Source organism: Eleutherodactylus coqui, chromosome 1, assembly GCF_035609145.1.
Source record: "Eleutherodactylus coqui strain aEleCoq1 chromosome 1, aEleCoq1.hap1, whole genome shotgun sequence".
NCBI lineage: Eukaryota > Metazoa > Chordata > Amphibia > Anura > Eleutherodactylidae > Eleutherodactylus > Eleutherodactylus coqui.
The window spans coordinates 341,566,812-341,592,089 of record NC_089837.1 but is presented as its reverse complement, the minus strand read 5'-3'; the positions used below and the strand labels follow the sequence as shown (position 1 = coordinate 341,592,089).

General features: G+C 43.9%; 1 protein-coding gene across 1 annotated transcript in view; it reads left to right on the top strand.

Annotated features, from left to right (window-relative positions):
• The window catches only part of VPS53 (VPS53 subunit of GARP complex), a 179,271-nt gene that overhangs the window by 15,462 nt on the left and 138,531 nt on the right, over nucleotides 1–25,278 (top strand). The window contains exons 4-7 of the mRNA XM_066575956.1: nucleotides 1,112–1,178; nucleotides 14,933–15,019; nucleotides 17,174–17,289; nucleotides 17,530–17,649. Coding sequence (XP_066432053.1) covers nucleotides 1,112–1,178; nucleotides 14,933–15,019; nucleotides 17,174–17,289; nucleotides 17,530–17,649 — 390 coding nt within the window. The remainder of the gene's footprint in view (nucleotides 1–1,111; nucleotides 1,179–14,932; nucleotides 15,020–17,173; nucleotides 17,290–17,529; nucleotides 17,650–25,278) is intronic.

Below are 25,278 nucleotides of genomic sequence, written 5' to 3'. Positions count from 1 at the left end.
GGCCCTCTGTTCCAGCATTTGTACAGCATTCACACTGGACATGTTAGTTTTATTTTGTGGGTCAGTATGGTTATGGAGTGTTATGTATGTGAGGTATATAGATAGATGGTTTTTATGTTCCACTGAAGAAAAAAATGTATATATAATATATAACCTGTTGCCATTATTTCTCAGTAAATGTAGTAGTGTGAGAATTAGTTTGTTACACGGCGACCTGAAGTTTTCAGTGGTATTTATTTGTACCATGGTGGGGTACATATGGCTGCTTCATTGCTATTTGTGTTCGGTGGCGGGGTGACCAAAAACTGCCATTCTGGCAGTGGCAGAACTTTTTAATATTTTTCAAATTTACTAATTAAACCCTTTCCGCTCCAGGATGTACATGGGGACAAAATATAACACGAGCATTCAACCCCTAATAGAGCCTGAATCGGCCCCTTATTGATCAGTGCTAGCCTACAAGAGCAGATTTCTTAATCAAAAAGGACCCTTAAGTTGCATTTACACGCAAAGATAATCGTTTAAAAGATAGGTTTTGAGCGATTGTTTTTCATAAATTGCTAATTGACACTAATGTCCATTAGCAGCTTATCACTTTCATTTGCATTTAAATAAGCCTTCTGGACCTGTATGCAGAGAACAGTTGGTAGTCTGTTCTTTGCATTCAGGTCCTTTTTTCTGCCACCGGTTGCAAGCTGAATACAATGTAATCAGCGTTCCTATGGAGAATACAGTACCATGGGCAGCAAACACAGCATGTGGTCTGTGTTATCTTTTCTCTGGCTGAATGATGGATTTTATGCTCACCTAAAAATCATTGCTCAGCCAAAGAGTGAAAGATGGGAGCACTTAAACAGCAATTATTGCTTAAACGATGGCTTTTGAGCAATAATCGATGCGTGTAAATGGGCCTTCATGCACTGTACTCTCAGAACCTGAACAAGACCTCACACAATATCACGATTGTCCAATGTGCCTTTCAGGATTTTGAAGCCTATGGACTCAAATCAGTCTTACAATTCCGTGTTTGAATTGACGCTTATGATATTACGAACAACAGAAAAACGTGTCGTATTACTGTAATATAGTAATAATTTTTACTTTGTTACAGACGTCTCGATGACAGTATAAGAACTGTAGTACGAGGTCAGACAAACGTTGGTCAGGATGGGAGACAGGTATGTATTCTAAAATGTCCACGTTTTTCAGTTTCGAAGAAAGATAAACTGCATTTTTATTCTGTACTAGCTGATTACTCAGCGTTACCCGTGTATTTCATTTTTAGACACGAAAAGAATTTGTGTATGTGTATATATATAAAATTTGTACTGATTTAATATATTAGTATATGAGGAGGTTGTCTGTGTAATATTAGTATTTGAGGAGGAGGAATTTGTCAGTGTAAGATATTATCTGAGGAGCAGGAGGTCTGTGTAATGCTGGTGTAATTAAAAAACAAAAACTCACCGACTTCCCCTGTAATTTTTGATGCCAATAGCAACCAATCACAGCTCGGCTTTCACTTTTTATACTGCGCTGTGATTGGTTGCTATGGGCAATACAGATTTCCTTTTAGCCAGCTACCATGAGAGTGGGTGCTGGGCTCATTTCTGTGTGGTACATAGTGGCTTAGTGCTGGTAGGAAGCTGTGTGGTAGTTGGAGCAGAGGAGGAGGTTGTCTGTGTAAGATGTTATCTGAGGAGCAGGAGGTCTGTGTAATAGATTAGTATTTGAGGAGGAGGAGGAGGTCATCTGTGTAATAGATTAGTGTATGATGAGGAGGAGGTCGTCTGTGTTAGATAAGACTGCAAAATAAAAAAACATCTGCTCAAGTGCAATTCCAGCATTTCCCCCCCCCCCCTTCCCCCTCTCCCCAGGGGGAGTGGGGCTGTCTTATCCCCCCAAATTTGTCCCCATGGGATGAGTTATATATGTACCAAGTTTGGTTGAAATTGCTCCAGGTGTTCATGAGTTCTGGTGGAACAAACACACATACGTACATCCTACCCCCCCCCCCCCCCCCCCCCGGGGTAGTGGGGCTGTGTTATCCCCACCCCACCCCCTTCAAATTTGTCCCCATGGGATGAGTTGTATATGTACCAAGTTTGGTTGAAATTGCTCCAGATGCTTATGAGTTACGTTAGCACATACATACATACATCCTATTTTATATATAGATTTACTGAGAGTTGTTGCCTAACTATTCTGGATATAATCATCAGACACTGTTTTCAAAGTAAATGGGAATTTCAAACGTTGGTGACATTGCAGTTATTAGGACATCATTGCTCTACAGTGCCCTGAAATGATGGCTTCTTGAAACTTGGGAATGGGAAGCTCATCTGCTAGGAGTAGGGTGCGTGTCTACAGCATTTCTTCCACATTATTTCAGCACTCTACTCGATTTCAGCCCAGGTCTTCTGGCTCAACTCTAATCTGAGGAAATATTAGGCCCTGTGTCTTCCTTTGTTTTTTGTCACTAGGGTCCTTAAAGAGGTGGTGGTCACATGAGATGTCCTTCCTATAGGGCTACATGTTGTGCAATATGTGAAGCCATCTATTTCCACATGCTTCTGCCACCCCTCCTGGCTCCTCTTAATTCCAGGGGTGCTTGGGTTGCAGTCTATACAGAAGCCAGAGCACAGACTGGTCTCCCTAAAGCTTTGGTGAGGGGCGGTCACTTGTCTCTGACCCATGTGAGACATTCTGGTCTGGGAGATTGGGTACTAGTTTTGGGGCTCTTGTTTCAGACAGTGCTTGCCATGGGCTGCATATCTGTGCACTTTTTAATTGCATTTGAGTGATCCAAAGCAAGCGCTCAGCATTAGGGTAACTTAAAATCCAACTTTTTTTAAAGCCTGTTTTCCATGTAGATTACACACAACTTCTTCGACCTTGTGCTGCTCATAAGCTGCTTGGTGACCCGATACTACTGCAATGTGTCAGATTCCTTCAGAAGATAGCAGCAGCAGATTTGAAGTGTAAAGATGTCAGGCCCTCCTTAGCCATTCATGTAGGTTTACTTTGGCCGTTTCAGTGCCTGCAGTGTGCTAAAAGTGTTTAGACCAAAATAAAATACAAGTGCCGATAACAACCTCCTTGTAGTTGTGGAAATTGTTACGGCCGGGTGTGAGAATTCCTTTGAAGGGAGTAGCAGATTTCCTTGAAAGCTTTGGCACTTCAGCTATTTCACGTATACAAGAGGCTCTTTCCCTCCTTGTGGTTGATTGTATTATGTGGCCTAAAAAGAATTAAACATAAACTAAACAAAAACCGATGATATTGAGTATGTACGCCATAACCAGTACATTTACTTGGTTCCTATCAGCAGGGTCGCTGGTGATGTCAGCAGTAGAATAACGGCTTTGTATGACTTATTATAATGGAGCTGCTTTGCACTTGCCCCCCTAGATCAGCTCTAATCCCTGATATGCCACTGCAAGGTAATAGACAATGACCATTCACATGAATAGGGGACTATTTCTACGTGGTTAAAGTTGTATATGGAGCCTGGAGGAGCTAGATTTGTTTTCCAGTCCGGCATGCTCCTAGATGGAAGACCTTTGTGAACAGATGCAATATCACATTTTTATTTAAGTGTTTAAAGGGAACCTGTCACTTTAAAAATGCAGCCCTCACTGCAGGGAGAAGTGAATAGAAGTGTACATACTTTACATTAACGTGCATATACATTCTGCACTATTAAGATCTTTGTGCTATTCTCTATGTTTGCTAACTTCATACTAAGCTGCTGGCATGATCGGTGAATTATGTGAACCACCACCAAGGCCCTAGAGAACATGGTTTTATGACCAGTGTGGTAGGTCAGACAGCTCAGCAGCCTTGTGTCCCATTAGTTGTATACCTTTTAGGATGTGCAGATTGTTCTTAGTGCTTATTGTGCTATGTAAACTGTATGCATAGCTTTTTATAGTTGGTGTTTTTCCTGCAGGATGGAACGTATTTTCACTTGATCATTTTGCAGCAAAGGATTATTTATGTTATCGCTATTACATGGAAAATGTGGGCTCTGCACAGTCTTTTTACCCACAGACAATAGGAGGCTGCAAATTAAATAACCAAAGGAGACCGGTCCAAATTGTCTAAGCTTCACTTTTGAGGAGGTCCTTAACCTTGTAAAGCTGTTAAATGCCAAAATCAGATGGTAACAGCTGTCGTCATTCCATGGGGGCTGTTCAAACACACAAGGACACAATCTCTATAATAAAGGCAGTAAAAGCAATGCATGTTACTTTGCTTTTCTTTTACATAGTAACATACCGTAGAATGTTGGGCTGAAAAGACACCTGTCCATCTAGTTCAGCCTATTACCCCCAACAATGTTGATCCAGGGGAAGACAAACAAAATCCAAATGAGGTAGAAGTCAATTTTTCTCGTTTAAAGGGAAAAAATTCATTTCGTTTTCCACGTCTGGCAGTCAGAATAATCCCTGGAGCAACAACCCTTCTGAAGTAGTTAGTGACTAAGTAAAATTGTAACGCTAAAGAAAAGCGAACAGGCCCCTATTAAACTTTTATCAAATTCGCTACCAACACATCCTTAGGCAGAGAGTTTTATAGTCTCGTTGGTCTTACTGTAAGAGACCCCTTTCTATCTTGGTGTAGAACCCTTCTTTCCTCTAGATGTTGAGTATGCCCCCTTGTCACAGTCCTAGGTATAGATTGTGGGGGGAAATCTCTGTATTGCCCCGATATATCTTTAGCTAGTTATTGGGTAGCTCCTCAGCCCCAGTGTTGCTAACTTCTCAGGGTATTGTAGTCTGCCCATTCCATTTATTAATTTAGCTGTCTGCCTTTGTACCTACTAAAGCTCTGATATGTCCTCCTCAAGTACCAGTGCCAAAAACTGTACACCATATTCCATGTGTGGTCTGACCAGTGACTTGTAAAGAGAACAATGTTCTCGCCATATTCCCCTAGACCTCTTTTGATCTTAAACCCATGCTGATATGGTGTTATACAGCTATTTTCCATTAATTACTCCAGGATAGCGTATCTTAGAAAAACTTCAAACATTTTACCCACAATAGAAATCAGACTTACCGGCCTGTAGTTTTTGGGCCCCTTTTTGAATATTTGCACCACATTGGCTATGTGCTGATTAAGTGGAACAGATCTGGTCACTATAAGAGTCCTTTAATAAAGGAAACAATGGACTGTCTATCACATTACTTAATTCTATTAGAACCCAGGGGTATATGCCATCAGGACCTGGTGATTTATCTATTTTAATCTTTTTAAGGCATCTCTGCACTCTTTCCTGGGTGAAACTGATGATATTTACTGGAGAGTTTACTTTATCACTCTGTATCTCAACTGGCAAAAAAACTATTTGATAGGTTTACTTTCTCCTCACCCTGTACAATATTTTCTACATTATTTATTAAAGGGCCAATACTTTTATTTTTGAAAATATTGTCCCAATTAGTAAGGTTAACAGCATCTCTAAGCCGATCGAACTTTGCTTTCCTAAAGCTTACTATTTTTGTAGTTCTCCGATAAAACTCACTATTGAAACACACAAGTGGAAATTTATTATATTATGGCCACTATTTCCCAGGTGCCCCCAAACTTCACTTTTTGTTGTTCTGTCATGTCTGTTAGTTAATATTTCAAAATGGCCGTCCCTTTAGTTTGGGTCCTGAACAAGTTAGGTAAGGTAATTATCTTTATTTATTGAGCTAAACATGTTGTCTTTTTATGAGATCCACATGTCTCAGCTTCCCAGTTTATATCCGGATAGTTAGTTTCCCATATTAATTACCTCATTGTGATTTGCTGCTTCATTTATTCACCTCAACAGTATTGGATTTTCAGCAGCTTCTGTTATATTTGGTGGTCTACAGAAACCACCTAGGAGGATTTTATGGGTGAAAACACATATTGGGAAAAATGATAATCGAGACTACACATGTTCATCTCTCTCGCATATATCCTCCTGTAGTGTGGGCTTTATATAGGATTTTAGATAGACAAACCCCTTCCCCTTAGTTTTTTTTTTTATGATCCCTTCTGAATAGACTGTAATCCTGTAAGTTCACTGCTCAGTCACAGCTTTTATTCAGTCTTCTATCCATCCTCCCCCCCCCCCCTCAGCACAGCTGCACCCTTCCCATTGAGATGCAGCCTATTCATACGGTAGAACCTGTAGCCAACTGCAAAGTTGGCCCAGTTCTCCAGATTCCCAAATCCCTCCTTCCTACACCAACTCTTGAGCCACTTGCTTACCTCCCTAAATCTTCCTCTACCATTCTAGTGTAGCACATGGTACCAGGTAGTAGAGGTCCTTGTCTTAGGCCAACTGCACACAGCCGGCATGAGCGCATACCCGACATTCTTCTTTTTCTGTACTGCGGATGGTCTGCATCTTAAAAATAAGTAATACATTTATATAATCTTAGAAATACTCCCCTTTCCTGTCCCCACCCAACACTTGCTATCAGGGGGAATGGGCACTAAATGAAGTAACAACATTTATAAAAACTTACCATTTAACATTTTTCTTCAAAGTGTACCATTTTTTTTTTCTTGTCACCATCAGCACAAAAATTCAACTTTTTTTTTTTGTTTTATTGAATTTGTAACCAATTTAAACAGCATATAGTGGCATTTACAGAGTCCAGAAAAGTTTCAACATGTTCTTGAGTGTTATATTATAATACTATAAGTCATAAACCTTGACGTCTTTTATAATTAGTACTATTCGGTGAGAAATTTATCCAGACATCAAGCTGGAAAATCAAGCCTTTTTGTTCGTCAAAGATGAGAGGTCTCCAAACTAAACCTTTGCAAACTGTAATAAAAGTGAATAAAACATTAAAGGACACTGTTTTTAAAATTCTGCTAGTTTTCTCCCTATTCGTTTCTCCCACCCCTTCAAGTCAATAGAAAAATCACCTAGCTGATTAGGAAGAATAGAGTACCGCATAGAGTTCCCCTCGACTTGTGGAGCACACTAATGATAAGATTATTATTGACCTCTCCAAAAACCAGGTGGTTTAATTTACAGGATTATTAAATTATCTTTTTTTACATGATGGGCAATATGTCAAAAAAACACTCCCAGTTTTCAAAAAATTCTGGACATGTTTTTTTTTTCTTATATTGAAAAAGTTTGGTACCGTGTTAGCCAGTAGAGCCAAATGTAATTGTTACCAGCAAGAGAAACCAAGCAATCTTGTAGATATACCTTTTTTAATGGTTAACAAAAATACATGATAATGTGAGCTTTCAGACCTATGCAGGGTCTTTCATCAAGGCATAATGAAATGGATTCGAAGAAGCATGCATATTTATACACACATACTTATGAAAAGACACAGACATGTATGTGATTAATTTGCAATTAAAAGAATACTACAACAGAAGTACAAAACGATGACAAGACACTAGAGATGAGCGAGCATACTCTCTAAGGACAATTACTCGATTGAGCATTGTCCTTTGCGAGTATCTCCCCGCTCGGAAGAAAAGGTTCGGCTGCCGGCGCGGGTGAGAGGCGAGTTGCCGCAGTGAGCGGGGGGGGGGGGGGGGGGGGGGGAGGTTGTTGGGGGAGCTGGGGGAGAGAGAGATCTTCCCCCCCCCCCCCCCCCCCCCCCCGTTCCCCCCCCCCCCCCCTGCTCTCCCCAGCCGCTCCCCGCCGGCAGCCGAATCTTTTCTTCCAAGCGGGCCGGTACTCGCTAAGGGCAATGCTTGATCGAGTAATTGCCCTTAGCGAGTATGCTCGTTCATCTCTACAAGACACACACACAGCCACCATGGATGTGGAATCCTTATATTCCAACATCCCATACAAAGATGGACTGACCACCTGCCAGGCACACACACCCTGAGGCCAATGAGGTTACCTCTGAGTTGGGGTTACAACTCACGAGATTTATCCTCACACACAACTATTTCTCCTTTGGCAAAGGGATATTCCTGCATTCCATGTCACCATAAACCTGACCTTAAGCTATAGCAATATAGCAATATCTTAGCTATTCATGAATGAATAGCTAAGAGCTATGTCATTGGCTGAGCGCTCAGCCAATAGCTAAGCAGTAGCTGCTATTGGCTGAGCCCTCAGCCAATCTGCACAGCCCTTTCAGGAAGCGGGGATTTTTAAATCCCCGTCTGCTGAAAGAGCTTAGTAGCAGTGCCGGGGAGCCAGCCGGAGGACGCGGCTGACAGCAGGAGAGGTGAGTAACTTTTTTATTTTTTAACCACTTTTTTATGATTATCAGGGAAGGGCTTATATTTCAAGCCCTTCTCCGATAATCATTCTGCAGGGCTTGTCAGAAACCACTGCTTTCAATGGGATCGGCACTGCCGCTGACTTCTGCCACAGCTGTTACAGAGGGTTCCTTCATCCCCGCGGTCCCCGCGGGGATGAAGGAAACTCCTGCTACAGCTGGGACAGCTGTGGCAGAAGTCCGCGGCATTCTCCATATCTTTTCAATGGGGCTAGCGCTGCTGCCGCTGGCCCCATTGAACAGACTGGCGATGTCCCAGCGATTTTGGGATATCTGCCTGCGTTTTTCTCGCACTGCGATGCGAGACTTTAACTTTAGAATCGCATCGCAGTGGAGAAAAAAACGCCAGTGGGTGGGAGCCCTAAGATCCCTGGGACATTCACATATTCTACGTCCGATGTTATGTACCAGATCCTGTGCAGTAAATGTCCTGTTGGGGCCTTCTACGTTCGGGAAACATTAAAGCCAGAATGAGGTCTCATCACCACACAAACAGAGACTTTTCTAGTCACAGACACAACTTGGAAGACATGAAAGTTATTATGTTGAAAGGCAATTTCAAATCACAGCGCCACAGAAGAATTTGGGAATATAAATTTTTAGAACGACTTTTGACACTTTCAACATAGGGTTAAATACTTCAAGAGAATTCATGTGTCACTGGGCAGTATGAGAAATCTATAGCACAGATAACACTGCTGACCTGATGATCTCTTAACACTAATTCAGGGACCATAAGGCCTCATGTTCACTAGCTAATTGGATTTAGCAAATCCGTGCAGGTGTCCTGCACGCGTGATCCATGCCCATAGGGATGCATTGGATACCCGCAGGTAAGTAAATACCTGCGCATGTCCTTTTTCTCTGCCATGCGGATCGCATGTGTGGGAAATCACCTGCAGCATGCTCCATTTTCTGCGGCTTTCCCGCACGGACGGCTCCTGCAGGCTTCCATTGAAGCCTAAGGAAGCCGTCCGTATCCGCGGTGCACCCGCAGCTGAATTTCTGCTCTGCCGCGGGAGAGCAGGAGTTAAAAAAAAAAAAAGTGCACGGCGCAAGCCCGTAGCACGCTGCCGGCGTGCTGAACACATCTGCCGGGCCGATGAAGATCCGTCCGCGACGGAGGGCAGATCCGCAGCATCCGGATAGATGAGTAAATCTTATTTTTAGGCCTCATGTCCATGGGAAAGGAGGGACCCGCTGCGGGATTCTGCATGGAGAATCCACGCTGGCCCGAATCTCCTAGTGGACATGAGGCCAAAAACCTTCACATCTATGTTTTGTATTTCTGTTGGATGTGATTAATTTGCACTTAAAAGAATACATGTCTGTGCCTTGTCATAAGTATATGTGGTATAAATATGCATGCCTCTTCTAATCCATTTCATTATGCCTGGGTTTTAAAAAAAAAAGTGATAATTGGCTAATAATTAATTTATATTTATTGCTGCTTTATTAAGGCATTTATTAGCCATATTTTAGTCAGATCTCATGATGGCCAGCAAGATAACACGTTTTAGTATCATCTCTAATGTGGAATCAGATGCTTTTCTACTAGGATAGAAGATACAATTTTAGTATACTAATTCATAGCTCTTGATTGGAGCTTTTGGAAAAGCTACTTGTGGGGGATAAAGACAGGTGTGTGACAGCTTTAGTATTAGGATTTATTATAGAAGCTTAATTTACATGTAAAGATGTTTTTGTACTGCTGATTATAAAAAAAGAAAACAGATGTGGGTAAGGGGGTTCTCGGATCCCCGTAGACTGTCAGTTTATCCAAAAATGCATAGAAAACAGATGGATACTGTAATATGCCTACATAGTCCACTGTGAATCCATGTCTCACTATGGTAATAAAATCTGACTGCTTCTATAGAAAACATTTCTCTGACCTGAAACTATAAGATGTTGATGCAATAGCATGACACTGTGGCAGTTCCCTTCCAGAAGTATGGTTGGAAATGACATTTTTCTTGAACCGAAATACTATAAGTGATGGGTCAATAAAATCCACCAGTGTCAATGTTTTCTTTCCGTTTAGTTCCACTGTAATGTAGTCCTGTAATATTTCTGGTTTTTTACCACCATTCCAAGTCCTTGAAGGTATAATAGTGTGTCAGCAAAACTTGCGCAGGTAGAAGGTCAAATTAATTCTGCAAAAGTGGAAAATGCTGGGTAAAAAGAAATCAGCTGCTGCCTGTAGGAGAACGGTACCTGGGAGACTTATTTTTCAGCAAGAATAGATTCCGTCTGCTGAGTGTTCTCATTCACATTTGTTGTGCTATACATTCGTTACAGACTTTACGTACAAAATCTGAGCTGAAAATCTGCATATAAATTACTGCATGTTCGGTGTGTTGGATCGATGGATTGAGCACACACAGTCCATTACAGCCAACAGCACATTGCTGTTTACGTGGAACGGATGACTGCTGCCTGAAAGATGTGATCACCCGACAAATGAGTGTTAGATTCACCTGGACTGATGATTAGGCAAAAGAATATTAGGATTAATGTTCACTTCCGACCATCTGCCAGTCTAAAAGGCCATTTAGCTTGTCTGGCCTTAAAGGGGTTGTCTCGCGAAATCAAGTGGGGTTATACACTTCTGTATGGCCATATTAATGCACTTTGTAATATACATCGTGCATTACATACAGAAGTTATTCACTTACCTGCTCCGTTGCTAGCGTCCTCGTCTCCATGGTTCCGTCTAAATTCGCTGGCGGCTTGCTTTTTTAGACGCGCTTGCGCAGTCTGCTCTTCTGCTCTGAGCATGAGCCGCTTTAGTGTGCTCGCCGCTACAGCTCTTCTGCGCATGCGCAGATGAGCTGTATCCTCACGGGAGCGCGCTGGAGCGGCCATTCTGCTACCATCCTCTCTTAGAGGAAGGTGCAGAGCCGCCCAGCAGAGCCGCCCAGGTAAGTGATGGGCGACGGACTGACGGGGGTGACGCGTGCGCTGGGGCCCCGGGGCCTAGCGCTGGGGCCCCGGGGCCTAGCGCTGGGGCCCCGGGGCCTAGCGCTGGGGCCCCGGGGCCTAGCGCCTATTACCTGCTGCCTGGCGGTGGGTGACTGGTCGGCCGCGTTCAATCCCGGGGTCCGGTCGGCGGCTGCGGGGCCTCTGGTTGTCAGGGAGACACAGCTGGTAGCGTCTCCAGAGCGCGCACGTTGGGCTACAGCAAGCGACGGGAAAAGAGCTGGCGGCCATCTTGGGGAAACTTTTTATAAGTTGCTGAAACGCTGGAACTGTAAGTACAAACCAGCTAGAAAAGTCATTTACAGGGGGGCTTAGTAATGTATGCTTAATAAGGGGGACTGGGCAAAAAAAAAATTTCACTGCTTCCTCGAGACAACCCCTTTAAGAAAATCGTCAAACCTCAGACTTGTTCTAAGCTCTAAATGTTTCAGGTGGAATTATAATGAGCTCTATGAAATGTAGTGATTAGAGTTGAGCGAACGTTCTCTGTCGAGCTTGATGCTCGTTCGAGTATTGGCGTACTCGACGGTGCTTGTTACTCGAACGAGCATCAAGCCGTGTTCGACCCCCGCCCCAGTTCTTGGCTCCTCCCCGCTGTGACGTGCCTGTTTTGGCCCCTCCCCACCGCAGCGCATGTCATTGGCAAATTTTTGGGCAGTCAGGCGAGAGACCGACCGACCGATCTAAAAGATAAAAAGCTTGGGATCCGGCGTCCCACATATAAAAATACTTGAGTCTCCCATTGTAGTCAATGGGGTTTGTTACTTGAGTAGAGCTCTCAAATTTTACGAAAAGCTCGACTCGAATAACGCGGACCCGAGCATTTGAGTGCTCGCTTATCTCTAGTAGTTATACGTGCATGCCTTATTTGAAATACTGAATAATGTATTTACATCAATACTATGAAGAAATACAAATGGAGCTATGCTCTGAAAATGCAGGACATTAAATGCCAGCTCTTTTTTGAACTTTTATATAGCATTGAATGTTTGGCTAAACTAACGTTGGTACTTAAAACTAGTGATCCACACATGGTGCCAGCAGTGTGTAAATCCATGTTTTGGTGCTCTTAGGGCCCTTTTTGACAAGCTGATATATCGTTTGACTAAGCGAATGACGTCATTGTTGGCTCGTGCACTCTGCTTATGTCATTCAGCCTTTCACATTCGCTGTATAAGTAAGTGAGAAGGACTGAACAAGCGCTGTTTAAGCCGAACGATAAGTGAACCAGCCAACTATTATTTCTATGCCTGCCAAAAATGAACGAGAAGCAAATGATTATCATTTGGTGTTTGAGCCTTGGTTGGCATTTAGACCAAACAATTATCGTTCACTTTCACTCGTTTGAACAATTTTTTTTTTGCATGATAACACCGGGGAACGCAATTTTTGGTGACTGAGATTTTAGAACTTTTTTGGGGTCACAGAATCTGAAAATGACAGGTCCTGGATTTGTGCTCCATCAAATTTACCTCCTTTTAGCTTCTCCATGCTCATCGCAGGAAATGTCTTACATTTGTAGCCAAAGCATGTTCCATTTCTATTCAATAAAAAACAAAATTGTAACCGCAGCACCATAGGCCAATCCCTGCTGGGAGAGCAAAAAAAATGAGCAATATGTTGCACGTATATACATGATGTAGAGCAGCAACTGAGGTGCAAGCAAAAGAGGATGACAATACTCACATCCAGTCCTTCATGATACAAATAGACATCAGCCCACTGCATCACCTGCAACATTTCGACTGGGCACTCTTGGCAAAGACTGGAATGCCCAGTCGAAACATTGCAGGTGATGCAGTGGGCTGATGTCTACAATACAGGTTGTATTATGAAGGCTTGGATGTCAGTATTGTCACCATGTATGTATTTAGGACCATTTCTATTCAATGTCCTTACACATTGTTTCTTCAAACCAAGTGTAATGTGCAGTGATGGCAATATATATCGTACTAATAAGCAAATGCTGATGGAAAAATAAAGTAAATGGAACACAGATAATGACATCAGAAATATCTCAAACTAGAGCTTCTAGAATGAAATAGGTGGGGTTTTCAGAATTAGTGGCACAAAAATACCCAGAATAAGCTGTAAATTTCCAGACCCCATGTTCCTCAGTGTAATCGTTCCATCTAAAAGCACCCTTATGTACGGACTTGGTCAACAGTGATGCCCTGGACCCCTTAGAATTCAAAAAAGATGTTTCACTGAGCCATTACCAGTTTCAAGCTTTAAATAATTTTGGAACATTCTGTTTACATCTACAGCACTTTATATTGAGGCATATTACACTATATTGACGTTTTTATAAAGCTAAAAGGGGAAGCTGTGTGAAGAGAAATTAGAAGGAAAATGGGTGCAATCGTCAATGGCAACCGGATTACTTTGTACTAGTTTTGATAAACCTCCCCCAAAGTTTGTTATGGAAGACATAGGCTGCTTTCACATGGCGTGAGATACAGAAATCTTGCATAAATATGAACCCCATTCTTTTGAATGAAGTCATGCTCATGAGCGGTTTTGTGTTTTTTGGGGTTTTTTTAATCTTTTTTTTTTTCCTTTCCGTTATCACTGTGCGGAGAAAAAATCTCAGCATGTCCTATCTTTGTGCGGTCCCATGAATGCCTCACTCATTGTTTTCAATAGGGCCAGTAAAAGCATTGCACGGCGTGCAATGTGAGGTTACCCCATTAAAAACAATGGGGAAACACTTCACTATCCTCCACTGCGGTTTTTAGCCGCAGCAGAGGATCGCTACTTCCCTGAAGTGTTGCGAGGCATTTTTGACACAAATGCCTTGCATCTGCAGGGAAATCACACGAGCATGATATCGCACTCGCCCGTATTAAATTAGCAAAACCGTTTGGACTGATATGGTTTCTTCTATGTTAATGATTTCTCTTCCTCGATTTAATGTGATCAAATCAACCATTTTTAGTTTTTCATGAATACCTTCATTTTTTGAATTCGTCCTTTCTGAGAACCGTGACTTTTTTTTTAAAAATTTTTCCATCAACCTATATAGACCTGTGAATGCTTGTATTTTTCTGGACGAGTTGTGTTTTTATTGCCATCAAGTAATGTACCATCGAACTTATTGAGAAACTATAAATTATTTTTGTGCGATGGAACTCTCGTAATCCTACATCCTGTTGACTGAAACATGACTTGAGTATACAGCCACACTAAATATCATATAGAACACAGAAGTAGTCCGGAATACTGTTGTTTTCAGCCATTCTAATCACTATTTTTACCAAAGCTGTAAGAAGATTCAGAAGGAATAACTGCATATAAATTGGAGACCTCCTAAAATTCATACACATCCTCTTATATCTCCTTTGAAGGATGATTGTTTGTTTGAACACGAGAAGCCAAAATGCTCATATTTATACAGATAATATTTAAGGGATTCATGGGATTTCTTGGCAAGAACACAATGTCCTGCTTTTAACTTGTTTATTATCATAAGTTATAGATTAGGAAAGTGTTTAGAAGTGAACAATATTGTGTATATAAGATCTTCTAGTGCAAAGTTCTATACAGAATTCTTTATTTACATTTATCCGCTATATGAGTAACATGAAGCTGGCTGGATTGGATACATTGTTGCGAATTTGCATCTTGAATAATAAATACTGTCATCTTTGCATCGAATTGATACATTGCTGATGATCTTAGGATTTTATTCACAGGCTTTGGAGGAAGCACAGAAAGCTATACAGCAACTGTTTGGCAAGATCAAAGACATCAAGGACAAGGCTGAGAAATCAGAGCAAATGGTAAATGGACTATTCTTTCAGATTTTAATAGATGTATTAATCCGGATGATTTTAAGCATAATCCTGAGTCAAACCTCAAACAGAAAACTTGATATATTGTGTTTACATATATAATTTTTTTTTCTTCCAAGAGGTCATACAAGTATGATGCTTAACCACTGAAAGGGTTAAATACTTCTTATTTCAGTTATTTATTCTAAAATTTGTTAAATGCTATACATACATATCGTATTTGTCTTGTGTAGGCTGCAGCAAAATAAATTGGAAATTGCAAAGGATTAAGCATGACCATAGTGTGTGCTCCAACCCCATCACAGTTATTATAATGTTCAGCACTGTTGCCTTGGATTAGAGTTATTCTGATTGCTAGATTTGGGGTTGGAAAAAAAATTAATTTCCCCCTAAAATAAGTAAAATTGGTTTCTACCTCTGTTTTTTTTTTTCTTTTCGGAATCAACATTGCAGGATAATGGGCTAAACTGTATGGACATGGGACTTATTTCAGCCTTGTATAGTTTGCTTGTGTTCTTCCTACACTCGAAAAACATCTTGTGGCTTACTATGACATTGCCCTAGTGTACGTGTGTTATGGAACGTACATGTGAGCCTCACTGTTTGTCAGTGTTATATACAGTACATAACTGGATAGAAAACTAAAAACTATAGATACTACTGCCTGTGGTTTCTTTGAGAATCTGTGTCTCTCAAGAGATCAAATTGAGCAATTTTATGCCAGTCTGTATATTGACTTCAAGCTACTATAAACTATTTGTGTAGAAGCAATGAGAAATGGGGATTTTTCCCTGTTTATATAGCATTAAAGGGGTTGTCTGGGATTTTTACTACCGATGTGCTATCCTCAGGGTAGGTCATCAGTAGTTGATCAGTGTGGGGATGCTGCACTGGGTGCCTGCCAGTCAGCTGATTGTCAGACCCGCTCTCAATGTGGACAGTGCTGAAAGTAGCTGTCTGACACCACTGTCTGTATTGCAGTTTGGTACTGTAGTCCCACTGAGCTTGCCATACCAAACTGGGCCACTGCAATATGGACAGCACTATCTGCCTCCATTGCTGTCTGCAGTAACAACAGGCCAAGTGATCAGCTGACTGTTGTGGATCCTGAGTGGCGGACCACCGACTATCAACTATTGATGACCTATCTTGTGGATCGATTATCAGTAATAAGTCTTAAAGAAGCCCTTTAACCCTTTCCAATCCAATTTGTATCCTGGTTTTCCTAGGGGGCTTACTCTTTTTCTGTTATACAACGACGCTATCTGCTGGCTAAAGCCAGTACTGCATGAGGTGACACGTTGGATAGGCTCCGACAGCAGAGAGGCTGGCAATATACAGTAAGAGAACCCAGACGGATGTCTTCCAAACATCAGAGCTGTACAGCCTCTAATCATAATGTCTTCAGAGGTCAGACAGTGGATTGGAAAGGGTTAAACCAATTGATCAAAGATTATTTAAGCTATTTCCAAGTATTTTCTGAAAAGTACTTTTAAACTGTGTTTCACATTATTATATAATTTATTTATTTAACGTGTATTTGGTCAGTTTTAGGCTTTGTGCACATTATGGTTTTGAGTTCTGTGTTACTGCCGTGTTATGGGAGCAGGAAAAAGGGATTCACTGGACAAATGGATCAGTCTGGGGATTGAATTGAATGGGACCAAGTGACCCCCCATTAACTATAATGGGGTCTGTTCAGTTTCCATCTGCCATTTTACGGGACAAGATACCCCTGCATTCAGTGCTATTTTGTCCTGCACTTTAATGAAACTCAGTATAGACACTTTTGCGGCAGAAAGGATAGAATTCTATCTGAAGTTAGATAATCACCTTCCAAAACTGCTTTTCTTTGCCTTTAACTAGTCAATAATTGGTCTTGTTTTAAACAAAATGTGGAAAAATCTGACTACTTACTTTCCAGTATATAATCTGGCAAATATATTGTCATAATTGGGTTAGGTGCAATATGGTATACATAATTACAATGTGTCACCTAAGGCGCTCTTTAATGTAACAAGTTATCACCACGCCTTAAAAGTTAGACCATAATGAGTGGCGGTTGAAGTTTACAATTAAATTACCTTCGTTTTTAAACCCCTCACTTTGCAAATTCCATTAACCAATATTGTATGTTACAAGGTGAAAGAAATCACACGGGATATTAAGCAGTTGGATCATGCCAAGCGCCATCTGACCACATCAATTACAACACTGAACCATCTCCACATGCTGGCTGGAGGAGTTGACTCACTGGAGTAAGTTCGTTAGCTGTGCTGGCCTCATTGACATGTCTGTTAGTTTAATTTCAGTTACAAGCTCCCTGTTTGTGCTACAATCAGATCTCTAGACTTCCATTGAAGTTTCTATGTATATACAACAATTAGCCATAATAAAGCGTAGTATTGTGTACATCCCCTTTTTGCTTCCAGAACAGCTCTGACCCCAAGACAAAGGCGGCAGATCCTTTAAATAGTATTATTTTATTATTATTTTAGAGCTATGACGAGAAAAAGGCAGTATGGCGAGGTTGCCAACCTACTTCAAGGGGTGGTAAATGTGCTGGAACACTTTCAAAAGTACATGAGTATACCTCAGATTCGGCAACTCTCTGAGAGGTGAGTTGTTTTTCCTATATCTTGTCATATCAAACTATTACCTAAGGCAGTGGTCCCCAACTAATGGCTTGTGACCTCCGTGCTTCACCACATGTGCTTGATATGCATCCAAATGTAAACTGAAACATTGATACTGCAAATTGAATGTAATGATTGTGTTTCTTCATTTTTAACCTTTTCACAACTGCATGATGTAAATATGTCATGTGGTCGCAGGGTGCTGTAAGGAGCAACCTCCTGAGCCCAGCCCCTCCATATGTGGCAAGTGCTGCCTGTTTTCATCAGCTAATAGCCCCCCGCAGTATCCATGGCGGAAGCTAGCTCCGATTTGCAGTTGTTTACTTAGATACTGTAGTCAATGCTGATCGCTACATCTAAGCTGTAAGTGGAGTTTCGTTGAGTAATCTTGGCAACACTGGGTCTTGTGAAAACTCTCACCGCCGATCGCATATGTAAAAGTTTGACTTATTAAAATGTGTCACTATATAGCCTACACAACAAATGCTGCGTCTTAGGAATCATTGAAGAAAAAGTAGTAGAAAAGTAAATTGTACCCCATAATGCCACTAATAAGACCACAGTTTGCCCTCCCAAAAATACACCCTAAGGGCTCCAGCACACGGGTGAGAGCTATATTGGGCCATGATTCATGCTGTTGCTGCTGCTGGCCCAGTTGAAAACATGTGGAAACCCTTGCATGTGATAGGGGTCAATCAATATTTTTAATAACCCAACATAAGAAAGATAAGGAAACAGTGTAATAAATGTGACATTAGTTATTTGGTTATATAATGTTATGTATTATATGTAAAACATTCCGGAAGTTGCTAGTAGAATTTGGATATAGAATCATATGTAAAAAGGTATATTCAAGCGTTTATTTGAATATTGATTTTAGAATACTAAATGTATGATTAATAAGCTTTTATTCAGCTATCTTACTGAATCCCAACTTTGTACTGACTTCCAAGTAGGTGGCTGAACCAGTTTTGTCTATGTGTAAACTAGAAACAAGGCCCCCTCTTTTGATGTGCAAATTGTTGATGGACCTTGAAGATTACATTCTGGTTTGGGAATGTAATTAACAGTGTAATCTTAAAAATGTACTCAGCCAGTAGACAGCCAGGAGTCAACCTTTATTATCACATGTAACTGTTTTTATGTCTACTTCAAACAGATTTGTTGATACTTTTTGTTAGAAGGCTTTTGATTTACAGTCATGTTGTAAACTGTTGGAATGAGGGGTTGGTCACCAAAAGTACATTGCATCAGGTAACATTTGGAAACGCCTTCTTTCCAACTTGCATATAAACTAGCAATGGTCAACAATAAACAAAACTCATACTGATATCACTAGACGGTCTGTGTAGTGGCTTATTATGGTTCTCAACTATGAGTACTCTATATAACATTTCCTCTTAATTTGGATACAGGCAACATTCGCATTTCGGTCTGCGTTCCAGACCCCCCACAGTTTATTTGGCGCCCAACGTGGGGCAGAAGCTAACTCCTTACCTGCAGCCGATACCTGACTACACTACCTGCCGACCAGCCGGACCAGAGGCCACGGGACCCCAGATCTACAAAACACCGGTATACGGTAAGCTCTTGACTTGCCACTCAAGCTCTGGGCTCTCTTGACTTCAAGTCTCGTGTCGACAGGGGGTGAGTTGCTGCATGTTATATAGGACGCTTCTGCCTGTTATTTACGGTGTTCTTAGTAACCGTGCTAGACGGAAGAACCCTTGTGTGTATATTGCCATGTTGCCTGTAGTAATTGTTGAAATCTGTACGTTGATTGTCTGTGTCATGTTAGCCATAATTTGCTTTTACTGAGTCTGTTATAATATTACCAGAAGTCCCCTAACTCCCCCCCCCCCCCCCCCTTAAGGAGTCCGTAAAACTATTCCAGGACCAGGGACCAGGGGTCCTTAGTTTACTATGTGATATCAGGTCCTGTTTTACTTGGTGATGAATAGTGGGAAATAGAGGTCTGTGTGAGAAATAATTGTCCTGCCAGCTGCGGGCTTGGTAAGAAGGGACCGCCAGATTTATCTGAGGAAAGCCGTATGCATCCTCAATGCTGTGTAACAGTGGTAAATCAAGAGGTAAGTCCATAAGAGAAAGGGAAGGGGGAGACGTACGCAGACAAACGTATAAAATATATAGACAGATAGGACTTAGAAAAGCGGGAACCTTTAACTATGGGTTCTGGCAATAGTACGGGAAAAAGCATATGAAAGATATCAGAGACGCCGGTTTAGATAAAGGAACAGACAATATGGGAAACGTACAGGGCAAGCAGTATGCCTATATGGAAATCAGCTAGAGAAATAGTAAAAGACAAAGAAGGCACGTTAGCTGTGGGAAGAAGAATGTAGTAAGGTGTTTAGAATTTTGGGAATCTTAGACCAGCAAGTTTGGGGAAAAGATTCAGAGATAGTCAAAAAGGTTGTATAAAAATATGTTAGACAGATGGATTAAGGCAAGTATAGATACGGCAGTAAGGCGTTATCAGAGAAAGGGAATCCTCTTATAGTTTGTGTCCCTCTGGGACATAAAGTAAGTTCATGCAAAATCTGTGGACAATTATGTGACAAATAACCACTATTGTTTGTCTTGTAAGTCTTGTTATGTAAACTAATCTTTTCCCGGCGTCATCCTGACGGCAGACATGGAGGTTGCACCTTGACCTCGTAGGGACAGGAAGCAAGAGACTTTAAAAGGCTCCTCCCGTCTCCCATTCACCAGTGCTTCCTGTCCCTACAGGGACATGCAAGAGGAGCTCCCTCCAGGGAGCTGCAGGATGATAGCTGGGGGAACGGTCCATAGGGCTGTTTTCCCCCCTCACCCTTTTCCAAGCAGGCTGACTGGAGGGATTGACGGTCCACAGGGCTGCTTCCCTTCTCATCTCCCCTCCGGAGAGTCAGCGCGGTCCGGGAGCACGGCGGGCCACAGGTCTGACCGCCCGGGGTTCACCACCGCAACGGTCGGAGCGGCGGACCGGAGGTCCTTGAGTCCCCTCCTTCCTCCTCCAGCTCGGAGTTGGTTTTCAGCCGGGGAGAGCGGCGGGCCACAGGCTCAGATGCCTCTCTCCTCCAGGCATGCCGGCGCGGCCGTGCGCGGCGTCGGGGGGGCGGAGCCAATGACGCGGCGTGACGCGGTGACGTCAGACGCCGTCAGCTGACCCGGAACAGCGGGAGATTTGAAAATGGAGACCCCCCCCCCCGACAAGCTTCCACTGACAGCACACCTTCAGAGAAGGATTTATCTGTCTACCTGGTTCTGTCTGCGTTTCTGCATCATGACTACAAAGGAACCAGAGATGGAAGCCCTGCAAACTGTAAGTGTTACTTGTTGCAGGAATGTTATGCTCAGGAATTTAGCATTGTGTGGGGGTTTTCCCTTATGTGCATGCATGTATATTCTGCAGGACAGGGAATCCACTCGGTCTAAACAGGACCTAAAGAAAAAACACAGGAAAGGCGCTCTGTGTCTTTAAAAAAAAACAAAAAAAAAAAAACTGGACGAGGCGTATAAAAAAGCCGCTATGCCCCGATTGTACCTCCAAGATCCTTACGGATGAACAGGCTGCATTCAGGGAAGATATTATATCCCTGGTTAGAGAGGAGGTCCGGGCATCAATTTCCAGTCCCCCCCCCCCCCATCCCCTCCCCCCAGCTCAGCGGAAGGAAGGGCCGCTAAAAGGGCGAGCCACATACCGCTAACGAGCTCACAGTTTGAGCAATCCCGGGGCGACTTGTCAAATGGCGAACTCTTTGACCGTCCCCCTGACGCCAGGGATGAGAATAAAAAGTACTATTTCTCATCTGGGGACCTGGTTGACCTGATCAAAGCAGTCAGGGATACAAGGAAGGTCGAGGATGTGGTCGAGCCAAGGTCCGTACAGGACGCCGTGTCCGGCGGGCTCAGACCAAGGAACCGCACAGTGTTTCCGGTTAATGATACCCTGAAGAAAGTAATCACGTATGAGTGGGCTGCGCGGACAAACACCTCTATTTGTCCCGCGAATATAAAGAGAGACTCCGCTTTGCGGAGAAAGACGTGAGCATCTACGCACGGTCCGGGAGCACGGCGGGCCACGGGTCTGACCGCCCGGGGTTCACCACCGCAGCAGTCGGAGCGGCGGACCAGAGGTCCTTGGGTCCCCTCCTTCCCCTGCCACAGCTCGGCGCAGTGGTTTCAGCTGGGGAGAGCGGCGGGCCATAGGCTCAGATGCCTCTCTCCTCCAGGCATGCCGGTGCGGCCGCGCGCGGCGTCGGGCACAGGTGGCCATAATGGCCAAAAAGACAGCCCTGCCATTCAAGGACTCCTCTCATCTTAAAAACCCGATGGACAGGGTCGACGCCTTGATGAAACGGGCCTGGCAAACAACGGCCTATACGCTGAAGTCCAAGGTCGCAGCGACTTCTGTGGCAAGGTCGATGTTCCTCTGATTGGGGGAACTCGACGACCAGATTAAACAGAAGGCCTCTAGAGATGTGTTACTGGAATGCATGCCTCTACTTAGATCAGCAACAGGCGGTCTGGCTGAAAACATGGAAAGCAGATACGGCTTCCAAAGGAAGGCCGTGTAACATCTCTGTTTCATGGCTAGCACATGTTTGGCGCGGACTTGGAGGAGATCCTAAAAAGAGCTACCGACAGGACCCGCAGTTTCCCGGACCAAGCAAGAACGGGATTTCCCCACAAACCTCAGCCATCCTTCAAGCCATACCGAGGCAAAGGAAAGACGGGGTGCTGGTCCTACCCCAAAGGAGGCAGGAGTAAAACAAAAACAACCCCTTCCCCTGTAGGCGAGTACCAGGTGGGGGATAGACTGTTGAGCTTTCCTGGCCCCCACGCGATCCCCCACCCTGCAGGGTATCTTTAGAAACGAAATTTCTAAGGTGCTACAGATGGGGGCGGTAGTCCAGGTCCCCGCAGTAGAACAGGGCTTGGGGTTCTACCCCTATTTCTGATCAAAAAACCGAACGACCGTTTCGGATGATCCTTAATCTGAAGGGCCTGAACAGGTTGATTACCTACAAAAGGTTTAACCATCAGGTCTGCAGTAACTCTGATCAAAAGAGGGGACTTTATGAGTACCGTCGATCTAAAGGACGCGTACTACCACGTCCCAGTCCTGTCGGAACATCACAAGTACCTGCGGTTTGCCATCAGGATGGGCAGCCGTGTACACCATTTTCAATTCCAGTGCCTACCCCTCGGAATTTCAACGGCACCCAGGATATTCTCTAAAATAGCGGCAGAGATGGTGGCGCATCTCCATGTGGCAGGCATAAACATTGTCCCATACCTGGACGATTTGCTGGTAATGGCATCCTCGCCGAAGATCCTCAAAGAGGATACCAGCCGAATCATCTCCCTATTTCAGAGACTGGGGTGGATAGTTAACTTCCCTAAATCTAGTCTTCTCCCCGAGACGCGAAAGACCTCCTGGGGGTACAGATAGACTCAGTGTCTCAGATCTTGTCTTTGCCTCCACCCAGGCAGGAAAACCTTAGGCTGGCAGCGCAGAAATGCGGCCAGAAGAAACAAATAACGATTAGGGACGCAACGAGGCTCCTGGGCCTCATGACCTCCTGTATCGGCATTATTCCTTGGGCCCAGGCTCACTCAAGGACGCTACAGAGAGCCACCCTGGGCAACTGGGACGGGGCAACAACCTCTCTGGACCGCAGAATGCCCGTGTCATCAGCGGTCACAAGGTCCCTCCGCTGGTGGCGGTCAACTGGCAACCTAGAGGCGGAGTCCCCATGGGTGACAGAGCCCTTCATCTCCGTAGTCACCAACGCAAGCCAGCCTGGCTGGGGAGCGCAAGTGGGGCAGCGTTTGCTCCAGGGCAAATGGGGTCCGACATTGCATGCCTAGACCTCAAATTCCAGAGAGCTTAGGGCCATCTGGGAGCATGTTAGGATCTTCTCGGATAACGGGACCGCCGTTTCACTTATTCACCACCAGGGAGGCACCAGAAGCTTTCACCTGCTGAAATTAACAGCCCCGATTTTCTGATGGGCCGAGTCCACAGTACAGTCCTGACAGCGGTCCATCTCAAAGGATCCCAGATCCTGACAGCCGACTTTCTAAGTCAAAGAGGCCTAGACCCTGGGAATGGTCTCTGAATCAAGAGGAATTTCGTCTCATTACAGAAACCTGGGGCAGTCCACAGGTGGACCTGTTTGCGAGCAGCAAAAATTCAGAATGTCCCGGCTATTTTTCCCTAGATCCGAGGGACAAGTCCGAGGGGTTAGACGCTTTTTCCCATAGTTGGGATTTCAGTCTGGCGTATGCCTTCCCCCTCCCCCATACACCTGATCCCGAGAGTTCTTCAGAAGGTCCAGCAGAGCAACATCACGCTGCTCCTGATCACCTAACACTGGGGAAAAAAGGGCATGGTTTCCGGTGCTCCTAAAGCTCGCCATCTCGGAGCCAATCCGCCTTCCATCCAGGAAGGACCTTCTAGCGCAGGGCCCAGTTCTTTGCCCCAACCTAGAGAGACTGAACCTCGCAGTGTGGATATTGAGGAACAGACGCTAAGACAAGGTCTGTCCTCCAGAGTTATCGCGACTCTACGCCAGTCCCGAAAAACCTGTAACCTCAGCTACTTATAATAAGATCGGGGAAAAAATTCTTCTCCTGGAGGGGGCTGGAGGTCTCCAATCTTGACACTTTGGTGGCGGAGATTTGGACTTCCTCCAGATAAAAACCTGAGACCACGAACCCTGGAAGTACAGGTAGCAGCGCTCTCAGCCATTCTAGACCAACCTTTGGCGGATCATAGACTGATCCGCAGGTTCATGAAAGCGGCGGAAAGAATGAGGTCAGTTAGCCGTAGTACAGTTCCCCCCATGGGACCTGAACCTAGTTCTCCAAAGCCTCTGCAAAGACCCCCTCAACCTATTGATCAGATTCCGATTAGGTTCCTCACGTTTAAAACTGTGTTCCTGGTAGCTATCACAGCAGCAAGGCACGTAAGCGAGCCCCAGGCCCTATCTTGTAAGACGTCTTACCTATTAAGCCAGGACGATAGGGTCATACAAAAAAAAAACAGACCCCCGTTTTTCTTCCAAAGGTAGCCTCAAAATTCCACAGACAGAAAGAAATTATTCTCCCATCCTTCTGTCAAAATCCCCAAAACGATAGGGAAAGAGACTACCATAGCCTGGATGCAAGGAAGGCCATTCTATGCTACCCAGAGCAGACATTATCCTTTTAGGAAGGCTGACTGTCTTTTGTTCAATTTCAGGGGTCAGGCAGAGGAAGAGCGGCTTCTAGGAGATCCATTAGCCGCTGGATAAAATCCACCATCCCGCAGGCCTACTCCGTCCTGCAACAGAACTATCCCGGAAGAACTCAAGGCCCATTCTACCAGGGCAGTATCCTGCTCCTGGGCAGAGAGGGCTATGGCGACGCCGGACCAAATCTGTAAGGCAGCCACATGGTCCAACCTGCACACATTCGCAAAACATTACAGGCCGAATGCGGACCTCTCCTCCGATCTCTCTCTTTCGGGAGAGAGGTCCTGCAAGCAGTGGTCCCTCCCTAAGAGTTAATTTGGTATACTCCATGTCTGCCGTCAGGATGACGCCGGGAAAAGGGAGTGAA